This window comes from Dendropsophus ebraccatus, chromosome 13 (genome assembly GCF_027789765.1).
Source record: "Dendropsophus ebraccatus isolate aDenEbr1 chromosome 13, aDenEbr1.pat, whole genome shotgun sequence".
In the NCBI taxonomy this organism is placed as follows: Eukaryota; Metazoa; Chordata; class Amphibia; order Anura; family Hylidae; genus Dendropsophus; species Dendropsophus ebraccatus.
In genome coordinates, this window is record NC_091466.1 from 20,813,691 (window position 1) to 20,829,981 (window position 16,291).

At 43.6% G+C, this 16,291-nt stretch overlaps 2 protein-coding genes across 2 annotated transcripts; one reads left to right on the forward strand and one right to left on the reverse strand.

Moving 5' to 3' along the window:
- Nucleotides 1–3,264: 3,264 nt before the first annotated feature.
- Nucleotides 3,265–4,233, forward strand: LOC138771244 (olfactory receptor 12D1-like). Its single transcript, XM_069950823.1, has one exon. The coding sequence runs from the start codon at nucleotides 3,265–3,267 to the stop codon at nucleotides 4,231–4,233; it is 969 nt and encodes a 322-aa protein (XP_069806924.1).
- A 7,534-nt stretch (nucleotides 4,234–11,767) lies between these two features.
- LOC138770465 (olfactory receptor 12D2-like) lies at nucleotides 11,768–12,727 on the reverse strand. The gene has a single exon (XM_069949568.1). It carries the CDS (start codon nucleotides 12,725–12,727, stop codon nucleotides 11,768–11,770), a length of 960 nt encoding a protein of 319 aa, XP_069805669.1.
- Between the last annotated feature and the right edge of the window lie 3,564 nt (nucleotides 12,728–16,291).

Here is a 16,291-nt window from a genome sequence, read left to right on the forward strand (position 1 = left end):
CTTTATCAGGTCCTAATAGCTCCTTTATAATACACTCAGCATTAGCGCTACAGTAAAACTTCATTAATTTTGCATCTAGTGATCCACAAGTTGAAAAATTTTATTTTCAGCACAGGATCACCATCTAAAATCCCTCAAGTCTGGAAGGCTTCCCATAAGAATATAATATTATTAGATTACTTTTTACTTACAACTTGATGATCACCAATAAACAATTTTTTTTTCTTAAAAAAAAAAAGTAGGAAATTCATGTTATGATTCTTCTCTCTGTGGACTGCCTTGTATATGTTCTCCTCTCTTTCTCCAGTCTATTTGAGTTGTCCTGGAAAGTTTCCCCCACCACCACTGTTTGTTATCTGAGATAGTGTGCAACAACCCCCCCTGTTATCTAGGAGGCCGAACGCCGTTGAGCCTGTGACTAACCTGTGGTTGAGATAGGTGAACAAATCAACATGCACCTACCTCCCTGGCTCTATCGCTAAGGTCCGCTGTCCTCCGCTCTGGTCCCTGGCTGTGACTTGGGATGTGATGTTCCAAGCCTGCTCAGCCAGCCGGCAGCCATAGCGGGTTCCCACCTTGGCCGCTGACTGGCTTAACGAGCCTGACATGTTTCATCCCAGATCCCACTCAGGCCTAGAGGCAGCCGGGAACCAGAGTCAAGGACAGTAGACTGGAGCCGGGGAGGTAAGTGCATATTTTTTTGTTCACCCACCTCCCGCCCAGCAGTTTTGAAAAAAAGCCCTAGCTGATGCTGCTTTTTACATACCCAAAGGAAGGAACTGATATGTTAATAAATGTGTTGCCCCAGCCCAGGTATAAAATTGTTTTGTGCAATATGTGGTTAATACAGTATGTGGTCTCCACACCACATACTGTATCTAAATATAGGCTATGTTCACACTACGTATATTTCCGGCCGTAGTGCGAAAGCCCATAGTTTTGAGGTTGATGTGCACGCTTCAAAGTATACGATATCTGGCCGCACAATGCACACTACGTGGATTTCAATGCGGTCCCGTACAAAGTACTTATTTCAGCCAAATTGAACTTGAATTTTAGATCCAAAAGGTTCTGTGTGTTTTATTGGGCTGGGTGAAGATTTCCAAGTAAATGACCTGTTTCAGATCGCTTCGAAACAAGCTAGGAAGCATAACTGTACTACGGGCGTATGTTCGCGGTTCGCCCGCATGTTCGCAATCCAGCCACATGTCTATTTTTCTCACGGCCGTAGTTTCAGCCGCACATGTCCGGCTGCGTACGAACTACGGCCAGTCATATACGTAGTGTGAACATAGCCTAAAGGTACAAACCCACTTTCCGGATCCGCAGCGAGTCCCCTTGCTGCCCCTCGCTGCGGATCCCTGCTGAGATTTTGACTGCAGCCCGCCCCATTAACCCCCTTGCCGCCAGACATTATACATTACCGGGTCCCCGCTCCATCTTGCTTCGGGGCTCCCGGTGCCTTCACAGCCCGCTCGGCCAATCACTGCGCTGCGGCAGGGCAGCGCACTGATTGGCCGGGCGGGACGTGCCGGGAGCGGCCGAAGCAAGCAGGAGTCGGGATCAGGTAATGTATACTGTATCCTGCCCGCCCCCCTGCAGCCCTGATCGCCCGCAGCCCCCGGCCGCATCATTGCCCCCAGCCCCGGCCGCACGATCGCCCCCAGCCGTACGATCACCCCCAGCCCCGCAGCCCCCGGCCGCGCCATTGCCCCCAGCCCCCGGCCGCACCATTGCCCCCAGCCCCCGGCCGCACCATTGCCCCCAGCCCCCGGCCGCACCATTGCCCTGGGGGCTGCGGGCGATCGTGCGGCTGGGGGCTGCGGGTGATCGTGCGGCCAGGGGCTGGGGGCAATGGTGGGGCTGGGGGCAATGGTGCGGCCGGGGGCAATGGTGCGGCCGGGGGCTGCGGGGCTGGGGGCGATCGTGTGGCTGAGGGCGATTGTGCGGCCGGGGGCTGCGGGCGATCGGGGCTGCAGGGGGGCGGGCACGATACAGTATACATTACCTGATCCCGGCTCCTACGAGCTTCGGCTCCGCAGCGCACTGATTGGCCGGGCGGGCCGTGAAGACACCGGGAGCCCCGAAGCAAGCAGGAACAGGGACCCGGTAATGTATAATGTCTGGCAGCCAGGGGGTTAATGGGGCGGGCTGCAGACAAAATCGCAGCAGGGATGCACATCCCTGCTGCGATTTTTTCTTCCATTGAAAGAATAGGGGCCGGATCCGCAGCGAGTCTCGCTGCAAATACGCAGCAAGGGGACTCGCTGCGGATCCGGCAAGTGGGTTTGTACCCTTATAGTTTAAACTGAAAATGTTAATTTTTGGGTGTGCATTGGTAATCGAAAAAAGACAACGCATTTATGTATCGAGCAGTTAACACAGATTATCTATATTGTTCTTTACAGGACTCAAATACTATGTCATGCGGTTGACTATGAAAATGTCTGACGAGACAGCTGTTTCTGTCATATACTCTGGTACGACATTTATTCACAACTTTCTATAAAGTACACTTTTTTGTATAAATTACCATAATACCAAAAAACGTTTAGCTGATATTTAGAATAAGGGATATTCTCAATTACAATGACTTATCCTGTGGGGAAATCTGAAGGCTGGGACCTCCTATGACCTCCTATGATCTATATCTCCACCACCACTCCATTCAATCTCTATGGGAACTGCTGATGGTAGCCAAGTGGTGTTTTTTAGTTTTACAGATAATAAATGGGCACACATGCATGATTCACCACTTCATTTAAAACAAAAACCAGACCATGAGCTGGAGATCATAGGAGGTCCCATTGGTGCAATATGTGGTTAAAGGCAAGTCAAGTTGATAAAAGGCGTTGCCCTATTTTGGACCCTTGTCTACTGGGTGAGAAAGTACCCACACAGTGACTCTCACTTTGGAAACAACAGTATGTCCATGCATTTCACAGACAGTACATTTATTTCAATAGGCCCTGTGTTTTGCCTAATTCTCCCTGTAGTGGTGCTGTAAAGAACTCAAACACCTGATGTTAGGTTCTCCCACCGCTTGATATTATTGCTGGTTCCCAGCAGCAGGACACCTCTTCAAAAACCTATAACAACCCCTTTCTAATCTTAACCTTAATTAAAAAAGAAATTCCAAAGTGGGCAACTCCTGGAACATTGGGCCAGAGGCTTACAGGTTTTATCCATCATCGCTTAGGCCTTGAGCTAGACATAACCCAGTTTAGCCTGGAATATCCTACAGAAAGTCATAATCAAAAACTAATGTGTAGTTTGCTTTTAGACTCCAGTTTTTCGAAAGACATTATAAACCACACATCACTGGAAGAGTTCATCTTGGTTGGCTTCACGGAAGTCAAAGAACTTCAAGTTATCTTATTTTGCCTATTTGTGATGTTTTTTCTCTTAAACATCACAGGTAATATCTCTATTTTGTGGTTTGTGACTTTTGATGCCAGTCTCCATACTCCTATGTATTTCTTTTTGGGGAACCTTTCCTTTTTCGATATTTCCTTTTCATCCGTGGTCGTACCAAAAATGTTATGTGACTTCTTGTCTCGGCAGAAGACCATCTCATTTGGTGGCTGCATTGCTCAGATGCATTTCTTTCATTTTCTGGGAAGCTCGGAAGTTACTTTACTCACCATTATGTCTTATGACCGTCTGGTGGCAATAGGCAACCCCTTACGTTATTCCGTCATAATGAACCGAAAACTTTGTATTTGCCTCGTTATTGGTACTTATATTATTGGTTTTCTTCATTCTCTTTTGCATACCTTGCTTACGACAAAGCTTCCGTTTTGTGGACCCAACAGAGTCAACCATTTCTTCTGTGACGTAAAACCAGTATTGATATTAGCTTGTGCGGATATTTCTCTTAACCTAAAGCTCCTCACTATGGTAACTGGGTATCTGGCAACCACGTCCTTTCTTCTGACCCTTTTCCCATATATTTTAATTAGTAAATTTCTTCTGAAAATACAAACATTTGAAGGTCGGAAGCGGGCGTTCTCTACCTGTAGCTCCCACCTCATGGTTGTCTCACTTCTCTTTGGAACGGCCATGTTTACTTACTTGGGACCTTCTTCAAAAGATATTCTAGATCATGATAGAGCCGCGGCGGTGCTGTTTACGGTAGTTACACCAGCTCTGAACCCAGTTATATATACATTGCGTAACAAAGACATGAAAAAAGCTATGAAAAAGGTCATTCAGAAATGGTTACAAATGTAAAATAAACTCTCAGGTCTTGTTCTCTCAATCAGACATGGGCTCCACAACATTTCTGGGGGTGTCCTGTAGTGACATAATGTGATCACTTTTAGGCTAGGTTGGGAATTCACAGCTGTCTTTTGATAATGGCGGCCACAAACAATGTTCATTATCATTATGAATAGAGGGACCTTATTTTGCACTGAAAATCCCGTAGTGGTAACATAGGGGGAGATTTATCAAACTAGTGTAAAGTAAAATTGTCCCTAGCAACCAATCAGATTCCACCTTTCATTTTCCAAAGAATCTGTGAGGAATGAAAGGTGGAATCTGATTGGTTGCTAGGGGCAACTGAGCCAGTTTTACTTTACACCAGTTTGATAAATCTCCTCCATAGTCTTATTCTGCCTGAATAACTAATTATCAGGGAGGTAGCCAGTGGTTTCTCCTCATCCTACTATCCTTGATTGATAGATCTCTTCCTGCTTGGATACAGTGAGATATCTATCAATCTCGGCCGTTAGGGTGAGGAGAAGCAAATGTGGGCCGTCCCAATGACTTGTTATTCAGACAGCATAAAAATGCTGACAGATTTCCTTATAGTCCTGTAGGTTGTTATTTGGGGCTTTCATTGATAGAGATCTGGGGAACTGGAAACACCTTAAATTCATTGTGGGCAAAAAAAGAAGAAAATAAATAAAAAAAATAAAAATACTATAATAAAATTATTTGCATTTAAAAGAAATATGGTTTTATAATTTCATACGAATTCAAGAATTTGTTTATTCTGAACTGGTTCCTGGGTAAAAGAATATAGTCAATACAAATGTTTTATTGTCTGTCAGGGGTAAGTACTGTAGTATGATTGGCAACTAAGAACAAAGAGTCACGTGGAAAAGTAAGGACAGCCATTGAAAGGTTTCTGTTTTGTACTGTATATGGCCATATTCCGATGTCATCTTCATTATACGGGATATAACTGAGCAAAACCAAAAAATCCTCTTTGCAGTCATTTACTAATCATGACATTTGTGGATATACCACTAATAGCTGGAAGCCCTGGAAGGCTTTAAACATTGAATGGAATCCCCCCCCAATGGATACAGTTGGGACGCTCACATTATATATCTCACACATTATATCTCACTACTAGGGATAATGGTGTGAACATGACCCAAGTGCAGCATAAAGTCAAGTTAGCAAGTTTTCACATAAAAAACCACCTTGTTTCATTGTATTGCAGGGGTATTCTCCTCTCTAAGCAATGATTTTATGCAGACTTGTCCACTGCAGACAATGGGGAAAATCTGCAATAAGGCCATGTTCACATGGCATAGGAGACCGGCCATTCCGTGACCTGGCTGGGTCACGGAACGGCCGGTCTCGGAAAAGATAATCCCGGCTGGTACTGCAGTACCGGACGGATAATCTTTGCTGCCGCTGAATTTGGATGCGGTCGCATCCGAATTCCCCGCTCCTCACAATGGAGCCATTGTGTTACTGACAGAGTTTTCTGACATGACATGACTGACATGTCAGTTTTTCTCGGCGCTGCTAGGGATCCCGGCCGGAGTGTATACTATGTGTATACAAAAAAGAAGAGCGTGGGGCCCCTCCTTGTGTATTATGTACAATAAGGTGCTTGCATAGGGTGAGCGTAAAGTTGGAACCACTCACCTTCTCGAGTTGTGCAAGCTTATAGGCACAACTCTATAGCATGCATCCAATGGGATTCTACCGCAGCTCCTCCCGGGAGACACTGAGCCGCAGGTAGCAGGCACAGGTAGAATGGAGAGAGGATTCCAATGCAGGGTGTTCACGGCGGGACATATAAATGTAAACTACTCCCACGGATTAAAAGTGCCATCTATAAATAAGAAGCTGAGCTTGAGAAAGACAACGTCTTATTTAGATGGCCAAAACGCGAGCTTAAGAAAGGCCACGTCTTATTTAGATGGCCAAAACGCGTTGTACGCAATGAAACTGCATTTTGCACTTTTAATCCGTGGGAGTAGTTTACATTTATATGTCCCGTGGTGAACACCCTGCATTGTAATCCTCTCTCCATTCTACCTGCACCCGCTATATCCTGTGAATACGACGTCCTTGGGTCTTCTGGATCCATTACTGCCTATACTATGTGTATACACTCTGGCCGGGATTTCCTCAGCCTTCAGCATAATGTAAGTTCACGACTGTTGCAATAACGGCTATGATTACTGCGTAACTTATGTTGTGTGAACATAGCCTAAATCTGCAACACAATTTAGATTTTTCATCTGCTGCACTGGTCAATTTCTGCTCAGAATTTCTACACACTGGGGGAGATTTATGAAAGGGTGTAAATATACACCAGGTGTAAACTGCCCACAGCAACCAATCACAGCTCAGCTTTCAGCTCTGGTAGGATAAAAGAGGAGCTGTGATTGGTTGCTGTGGACAGTTTACACCAGGTGTATATTTACACCCTTTCATAAATCTCCCCCAGTGTGTATAAGATTTCTACAGGTGCCATCCACTTCGCTGCTACTGTAATATTCAGCCAATTGTCTGTGTATGAATCTGATGCTGAAAATAGCACACCTGCGCTCTGTGTACATACCATTAAAGTATATTCTTCTACAGTGCTATCCTATGAAATGTATATATTCCTCTAAGAGCTACAGCTTTAGTCTTCCTCAATAAGGGTACGTGCATACTACAGAATCCCAACGAAAAACCTGTTGCAGATTCCGCAGCGCGCACATGATTGTGGACTCTGGCGGCCACATACATTTCTGCCCGTACCATAGACTCCATTCTATGCACGGGCGGATTCCACTGTCCAACCTGTTTATTCTTTGGATGTATGGCGGAATCCGCCTGACCATAGAATGGAGTCTAGGGCATGGACGGAGACGCTCCCAGCCGCCAGAGTCCACGAGCAGGTGAGAACTGCGGAATCCGCAACAGTTTTCCCGCGGGATTCCGTAGTGTACACATGCCCTTAGACTCTAAAGTTAGATTCCCTCAACCAATAAAGACCCTAAACCCAGTCCTTCAAACTCAAACCCCCTAGACAATACAGACCACATACTCAGACCCCCTACTCAATCCACACCCTAGACCATGGGTCTCCAAATTTTCTAACAGCTGGAGGGCCGCAGTTTGGGGACCCATGCCCTAGACCAGGGATGTCAAACTCAGGCCCTCCAGCTGTTGCAAAACTACAAGTCCCATCATGCCTGGACAGCCAGAGCTTTAGCTTTAGCAGTTTGGTTTGGTAGCCAATTGAACTTTTTCCAAATTTCAGAACAAATCTTGGTTCGAGAGTCTTGGATTGCTAATCTCTACTGTTGTTAACTTTCACTATTATCCTGCCTTTGCTCATAGGGAGGAGACTGCTGAAGTTATCTGTGCAAAACAGCAAATGCCAGCTTATTATTAGGCCACAGCAAAGTCAGTGAGTCACGGATGCATTTCCAAAGTGCTTTATTTAGGGTCCACCACCACGTAGAGCAGCAAGCTTTTGGAAGATACAAGTGTCAAGGCTTAATAAAGGCAGTTTTATCTGCCGAAATGTTGCTACTCTGTATGATGGTGGACTCCATTCATGGTTATTATTAGGCCAAGTGACCAGAATAAAAAAATTAGAAAAAAACATCACTTCAGAATAAAAACTTGTTTAATATACAGTATAAGGCCATGTTCCCACTGCGTAAGCTTCGTAATAATCACGGCCGTTGTAATAACGGCCCTGATTACCATGGAACTTACATAGTGGTACCTTCTAAGGAATCCCGGTCGGAGTGTATACGCATGGTATACACTCCGGCCGGGATCCCTAGTGGTGCTGCAAGAAACTGACATGTCAGTTTTCTGCGGCTGCTATTCAATGAATAGCGGCCGCAGAAAACCCTGTCAGTTCACACAATGGAGCGTGCGGCTCCAGTCACACACTCCATTATGTGCAGCAAGGAACTTGGTACCGGGCGGATGATCTTTACTGCTGCTGAATTAGGATGCGGGCGCATCCGTGCGCGCCCGCATCCTAATTCAGCAGCAGTAAAGATCATCCGCCCGGTACTAAAGTACCGTCTGGGATGATCTACTAAGACACAGGCCATTCCGTGACCCGCTGGGTCACGGAGAGGCCGTTGTCTTACAAAGTGGGAACATAGCCTTAAGTGTTCCTGTTATTAAATTAATAAAATGACTTTAACATGTCACACAGATGACTTATAAGTTTAATCAGGATTTCATAACTGGGACACCCACCAATCACTAGATATAGCTGGGAGAAGTACAAAGCTGTGCACTTCTCTCTCTCTTTCTTGCTCACCACTTGATTCAACTCATTTCTGGAAAAGGGCTTCATTATAAATCTATGGAGCCCATCTCCTTTAAGACCGAGTCAGACCTAGAGGCGATCTGGGAAGAGAAGCCTAATGGTGCTTTTAGACGGAACGATTATAGTTGGAATTTGCGCGATAACGATCGGATTTAAACGATAATCGTACGTGTAAACGCTGCGAACGATCAAGCAACGAGCGAGAAATCGTTCATTTTGATCTTTCGACATGCACTTAAATTGTCGTTCGCAAAAAAATTCGCAGATCGTTCCGTCTAAACAGGCGTTCACCGATTTAACCTATGTGTAAGATAGGCTTAAGCGATCGCAAAACGATTTTTCCGTATGATGTATCGTTCCGTCTAAACGCTGATCGTATGGGGGTCACAAGCCTAGTATGGGGGTCACAGTATGTTGCTATGGGTCAGGTCTGGTATGGCAGTGTTAAATGTGACGCCTGGAGTTATTATCTACCAATCCTGTGGTGAGAATTCTGTCAGACAATATGCAGGCTGCTCTAATCATTGATTCAATGTGGAAATTTGTTTATGTTTTAAGCAGTTAAAGACCGTGAAAAATGTGATTCTGAAACCACTATCCCCCATGCTCCTCAAGATGGGACATCTTCAGGCTTAGTGCCTAGGGCAAAAGCAGCTGTTAATACGGACCTGGGCAAAGAGTAGCCTAACTATAATATGGAAAAGGACGCTGGTTGACCTCAGGGAGATTAACCAAAACACCACGTGTCTTGACGTCGGTGTATTCTAGGACATTTCCCCCAGTGAAATCAAATATGCAAAAAACGCTGCAGAGGCACCATCACGTGTCTCGACGTCAGTGAGCTAGCCAGACCTTCCTGAGGAAGTCCGGTAGGGCGGACGGAACGCGTGGGGCTCTTTCCCTTGACACCCGATCACTACCCTGTTGCTTGTATACCTATGGTGACATCTTACTACTTGATTTGACTTTCACTCTATTATCTTTAAAACAGTTTTCTCACTTATTAGGTGATATTGTTTATAGCACTTATTTATTAGTATTGTGGATTGTTGGTGTAAATTAAGTTTACAATTGGTCATCTATACATTTGCACGTGCACTTTATTTGTACAGGGTGTGTGATATACCCAAGATTGGGGTGTCATTGTGGGTGGTACCATACCCCCTACAATATATTTTAATTGTTTTTAAGTTTGTGGGACTATCAACTTCTAATATTGTACCTGTTATAATAAAGTACTCTTATTTATTAGAAAAATTTTTTTTGGGTGTGCTATGGTTTATGAATTTGGCATAGCTGTCTCTCTGGTAAAGACACGTGATGGTGTCTCTGCAGTGTTTTTTGCATAACTATAATATGGAGACACAGAGGGGCTAACTATTTAATAGGGCTTAGAGGGGGCCTAATACTATAGTGGGACACAGAGGAGGCCTAATAGGAACATAAGGAGCCCAATACTATATGAGTGCACAGTAGGATGCTAAATGCTTTATGGGAACACAGAGGAGGCATAATACTAAATGACTTCACAGAGGGGCTTAATACTTTATAGAGATACAGAAGGGCCTAAAACTATACTGGGGCATAGAGGTGCCCTAATACGATATAGGTGTACAGTGTAGCCCTAATAATATATGGGGTCACAGAGAGGCCTAGCTACTACATGGGAATACAAAAAGATGCCTTACTATGAGGCATTAATATGAGGGATCAGGGCTAGGCTTAACTACTATATGGGGCCATTGAGGGGCACAACTACTATAGAGGGCCCCAAAGAGACCTAACTATTATATGGGGGCAAAAAGCGGGCAGTGAAACTATGTGGGGCAATACAGATGGGGAGTTTGAATATCTCTCTGGCAGGTTCTGCTGAGAAGAGTTGTGTTCGGGAGAAGTTTTTATGATGCCTTAGGGCGGGTGAAAAAGAAGGGAAAAAGTGAGCAACTCCTATCCTGTCTGCAAAGTCTGTGTTGAACAAGTATCTTCCAGTATATGGTCACTGAATAGGGGGTAATTGGTCTTAGTATAATATATGATTTTATTGATTATATTGGTAATGGCAGTGGCAATGGTGTGGCGCAGGGCCATTTCTGCCATGAGGCCAACTGAGTTTATTGCTTAGGTAACAGCTTTGTAGATTCTCTAAAGGGCGGCATGTTCTACGGAGTGGGCATAAATTATAATGTCTGCCATACACCACTGACTTCATTGACCTTATGACCTGCAATTTATAGCTGGACAATGACATAGAATACAATGAAGTCAGGACGTCATACAATTTGCACATATTGTTATATGTTTCAGACATCACTACACTACAAGTGACCACTACCCCTTTAAATGGAGCACAAGGTGTTATGGTAGTAAGACCATGAATAAGATCACCATGAGTAGTCACAATGCATTCACTCTTGTATACGTCAATTTATTTTGTGAGAAACAATAAAGATTAAAGAATGGTTAATACACGCGTGGAACTGGAAACTCTGAAATTTTTTCCGTCTTTTGCTCAGCAAGGATGAAGGGTAGTGTTCGAACAGGGCAATTTATGGTGGAGCTGGATTGTGTATGTGCTTATTATTATAAGTTGCAGTTTTTTTTCACACATATGTTGCTTTTGATTTTCAGTAGGCTGGGGGGGGGGGGGCAAAGGGGCACTGTGAGCACTGGGGGAAGGGGTGCCATTTCAGGTTTTGCCTCAGGCAGCAGAAAACCAAGAATCAGCTCTGGTACTTTTAGTTATTATCAGACATAATATTTATTTTCTTATCCATCTGAGGATTTTTTTCATGTAGATCCATCTCAATAGTTGTTTGGAACTTCTATTTATATAACATTTTTTTGCAGTCACGATACAATAATTGAGTAAAATGACCGACACATCAAAAGTTAACATAGATGACAGGAACAATTTTAAAAAACTCTGTTAAATACAAATGCGTTTTCAGGTTAGGTAACTGCTGTGCACTGATTGGCTGAGCAGAACTGGAGCCGAGAGCCTCACATGCAGCCGCGTCACCGAGCAGGTAATGTATACTCTCGGTGGCGGGCTGCGGGCGGCGCGCGCGCGCGGGGGGGGGGGGGGGGGGGGTTACGGTTAACTCACATACTCACAGTGGGATGTCAATCCCGCTGCGAGTATGTGCTATCATAGGGATGAATGGCACTGGATCCGCAGCGGATTTCGCAGCGGATTTTACGTGTGAAAGCACCCTTAAAATTAAATTATAAAAAATAAAGCACTCTCCTTATAGTCAAAATCAAATTGCTTAGAGTTTTCTTCATGCCTTTCTTCATGTCTTTATTCCTTAGTGTATATATAATTGGATTTAAGGCCGGAGTTATAACAGTGAACAGAACCGCAGCTGCTCGGTCTTGATCTAAAGACTCTTGCGTTGATGGTCGTAAATATGTAAAAATAGCTGTTCCGTATAGTAAAAAGACAACGGTAAGGTGAGCGCTGCAGGTAGAGAACGCACGCTTTCGGCCTTCTACAGTCCGTATCTTTAGGAGAAATTTGATGATAAAAACGTATGAGAGAAGAGTTAGTAGTAAGGTTCCTGTGGCCAATGTTCCTGTGACCCTCGTGAGAAGTTTCAGATTGAGAGAAGTATCGGTACAGGCCAGCTTAAGCAAGGGTTTAATGTCACAGAAAAAATGTTTTACCAGATTTGGTCCACAAAATGGAAGCTTGGCTGCCATGACTGTATGTAATAGGGAATGGAAATATCCAGTAACCCATGAGCTTAAGGACAAACACCAGCAAACTCTAGTATTCATGATTGCAGAATAACGCAATGGATTTCCAATGGCGACATAGCGATCATATGACATTGCTGTTAGGAGCATGACTTCTGGGCTCCCCAAAAAGTGGAAGAAATGCATCTGGGAAATGCAGCCAGCAAAAGAGATGGTCTTCTCCATGACCAAGAAGTCACTAAGCATCTTGGGAACAGCCACAGAAGAGTAACAGATATCTAGAAATGACAAATTCCACAAAAAGTAATACATGGGAGTATGTAGGCTTGTGTCTATAATGGTGATAACCATGATGGAGAGGTTACCGATCAAGTTGATGATATAAAACATTAAGAAAAAAACGAACAAAAAAACTTGGAGATCTGTTAGATCTGTTAGGCCAAGCAGGACAAAGTGAGAGATGGAGGTGTTATATGCCAAGTCCATTACTGAGTTTACACTGGAAAACAATGGAGACCTTCTTATTGTAAATTGGTGTCTGAGTTATTCATACACAACATTCTCCAGATTGCTGGATAACTAAAATTTGTATCACTTTATTTTATTTAGTTATTTTTTATGCGCCTGCCGGCTCCTTACTGCTTCATTTTGCAGGATAAATTTATACCACATATAAGCTTACAATTCTATGCTAGAAAATATAACAAATCGAAGTGCAAACATGGCCGAGACATAAAAATACCCATTGTCATGTATAAATATTTAACACGTTGAGCAAGACACAAACAATCCCTCCTTTTTGGTGCACGGCCACAATAATAGGCTATATTCCCACAACAGGAGTTTGGGGCCGTCTTTCAAGACATCATCAAAAAGACGGCCGTCTTTTTGCAGAGGCATCTACGAGTAATGATTGTAAACATTATTCATGGCCATCATTTGTGAAAAGATGCCCACAATATCCCGTTGTGGGAATATAGCCATAGGCCATGTTCACACAATATATGACAATGGCCGTTATTTGACACACAATGGCCGTTGTCTTACATGTGTCACTGCAGCATCGGCCGTATGAACATCACATTATTTTAATTGGAATGTGGGCACATTCGGGTGTGCCCGCACTCCAATTTGCCATAGCACACAATGTAAGGTACGTCCGCGAGCCGTAAAAATACAGTGTGTGAACAATATAATAAATTTAACCCAATGTTAAAATTTCCTTTAAATCAACTAATGCCAGAAAGTACCAGAAATTAGTAATTTACCTGTATTAAAAAAAAAATCTGAAGTCTTCCAATACTTATCAGTTGCTGTGTGTCCTGTAGGAAGTGATGAATCTTTTCCAGCCTGGAGAGTAGGAGAGGTTTTCTGTTTCAATCTCTTTATTAAATTTTCATGTAATAAATGTCATAATGGGATTTATTCCTGCTCTGGACAGTTCCTGACATGGACAGAGGTGGCAGCAGAGAGCCCTGTGTCAGACTGGAAAGAATACACCACTTTCTGCAGGACATGCAGCAGCTGATACGTACTGGAAGACTGGAGATTTTAAATAGAGGTAAATTACAAATCTTTGGCACCAGTTGATTTGAATTTTTTTTTTTTTTTTTTGCTGCACTTCACCTTTAACACTTGGTGGGCAAAGGCCATAAAGTCATGTTGCTGTGAAAATCTGGTAATCTCACACCATTCATTATTGAACAAATTGCGTTTAGAGAAGTTATCCTGTATCCCTATCCTGTGGAGCTATGGTCAGACTGAACAGCTGAATGAGGCCATATATTCTTTGTAGCTGATATATACTCAACCCTTATGTTGTATAGGGTGTTTTTTTTTTTTTTAATCTTTAACTAGTTGAAACTGCAGTGAACCTATGGAGTTGACATTTCAAGGGACTTTAAAATAAAACAATTAAAATGTACTGTAAATAGTATAATTATAGCCCATACAATTCTATATTGTCAGTCTAAAAACATTGGATATATTATAGCACAGTTAACATTTGTTAATGTTTTATTTATTTCTTTTTTTACTCAGGATACATAACATACAATATATAAGATGTGAACAAAAATGAAAATCATAGCACAAAAATAAATCAAACACAATAACATCACAACATATTTGCCTTTGGCAACATTCATTGGTTCATTATATCTACAATAGTAGAGGATTTTTGGGATATATTTATTGCGCTAAAAAAACAACAAAAAGGAAACAAACTCTCTGAATGTCTATTTTACTGTAGTTTACCTACCTTCATTTATATACCTTCCGTTTATCTGCTCTCAGTAAGTGTGTCAGGTGATAGTGTGGCCTTGTATGCCATAAAGACTATGATTTTCCGTCCATTAAATATTGTTAGATGTCTCAGGAGTGAGGGAATAAAATGATGTACGTAATGGAATAACAACCTTGTTATGGATTATTGTAATAACTAATGTGTCAAATATTCATTAAAAAAAAGGGGTCAACATAGTAACCAATTATTAAAGTGATTCTGTCACCCCCTTTCTGGATGAGGACTTCTATACACAGCTGTAAAGCCTAAATTCTGCACTTTTCATACCTTACTTTATTATAGATTTCTTGGTGCTTGAACCAGTGAAAAATGCTCTTTATCATTGGGGGTTTGAGCCACCTGGGTGCGACTTTATACCCACAACGCCATTTTGCCCCACCCAATTTGCCGTCATAGGGGTCGTCCCTCCGTGAGGTCATTGGCCTATAGGCCCCACCCCCTCAGCACTAATTGGAAAGGGCTGGCCTAGAGGTCTAAGTCCCACCCCAGAGAGCAGAGAGCCATACAAATCCAGGGTCCCTGTCTGGGAGTTCAGCCGCAGAATGACATTGTTAGAGGGCCTCTTTTCCCCATTCTAGGCAGGTTTGATCCTGGTAAGGAGGTATAGAACTGCTCTTAATGGCAGCCTTGGTCAGAGCTCGGAGTTGGGGCTCATGCACACTAAGCAGAAGAGGCGGATTTTCGAACAGATTCCACGTGAAATTCTGCTAAAAAATCTGCCCGTTTAAATTGAGCAAAGAACTTTGCCATTGTTTTCAATGAGCTTTGCACTGCGAATCCGCTTTTCATTAAAAGAAGTCACATGTTACTAGTTTTGGGTGGATTCTGCTAGAGGAATCCTATAGAAGTCAATGGGGATTAAATTCTGCTTGAAATTCGGCTTGAATTCCGCTCAAATTCAGCTCCTATTCTGCCAGAGCAGAACAGAAGAGAAATTTTAAGTCGAAATCGTTCCTCTTCAATTCCTCTCAGTGTGCATAAGCACTTAAAGTGACACTGTCACCCCCTTTTGTGCATTCTGACATCTCTACACAGGTGTAAAGGGTAAATTTAGCGGTTTTCATACCTTATTTTATATCATACGTCATGATGCTTGTTTAAGTAAAAAGTGATCTTTTATGAACTGCAGATTGTGTTAAGTGGGCGGTGCCTTGTGGCATTAGCGCCACTTAGCCCCACCCACAATGCCACCATTGGCCCCGCCCCTCACCAGCCATTGGAACAGACTGGCCTAAAGATCTAGGCCCCACCCCCTCTAGGTAGACCCACCAATGGCTGCCAAGGGGGCGGGGACAATGGTTGTGTTGTGGGCGGGGCTAAGTGGCCCCGCCGCTGCTACCGATGATTCTACACCGATCACCGGGATTGATTGTGGGGGCCACAGGTGAGCTCAGAAGTGGGGGGACACAAAGGTGAACTGGGGGGAGGGAGTCGGGAGATACGGGAGACGCTGTAAGTGTCCTCCCTAACTTCAGTGTCAAAAGCCAGTCCATTGAAGAGAGGGAGGACACGTGATGCCGTCTCGGAAGGTGCGGGCCAGGAGCAGGGAGAGTGTCGGGTTGGACTGAGATGTGATGATTCTATGCAATCGGTGGGGGTGAATGCCTCTAGATAACAGCAAAACTGTGCAGAATCCATGATAACTTTATATTGGAAAGATGGAAAGCTACGGGTGAGCAACTTATTAATGCAAAAAAAAAAAAAAATTGGGGGGGGGGGGGAATACCCCTTTAATGATGAAAACA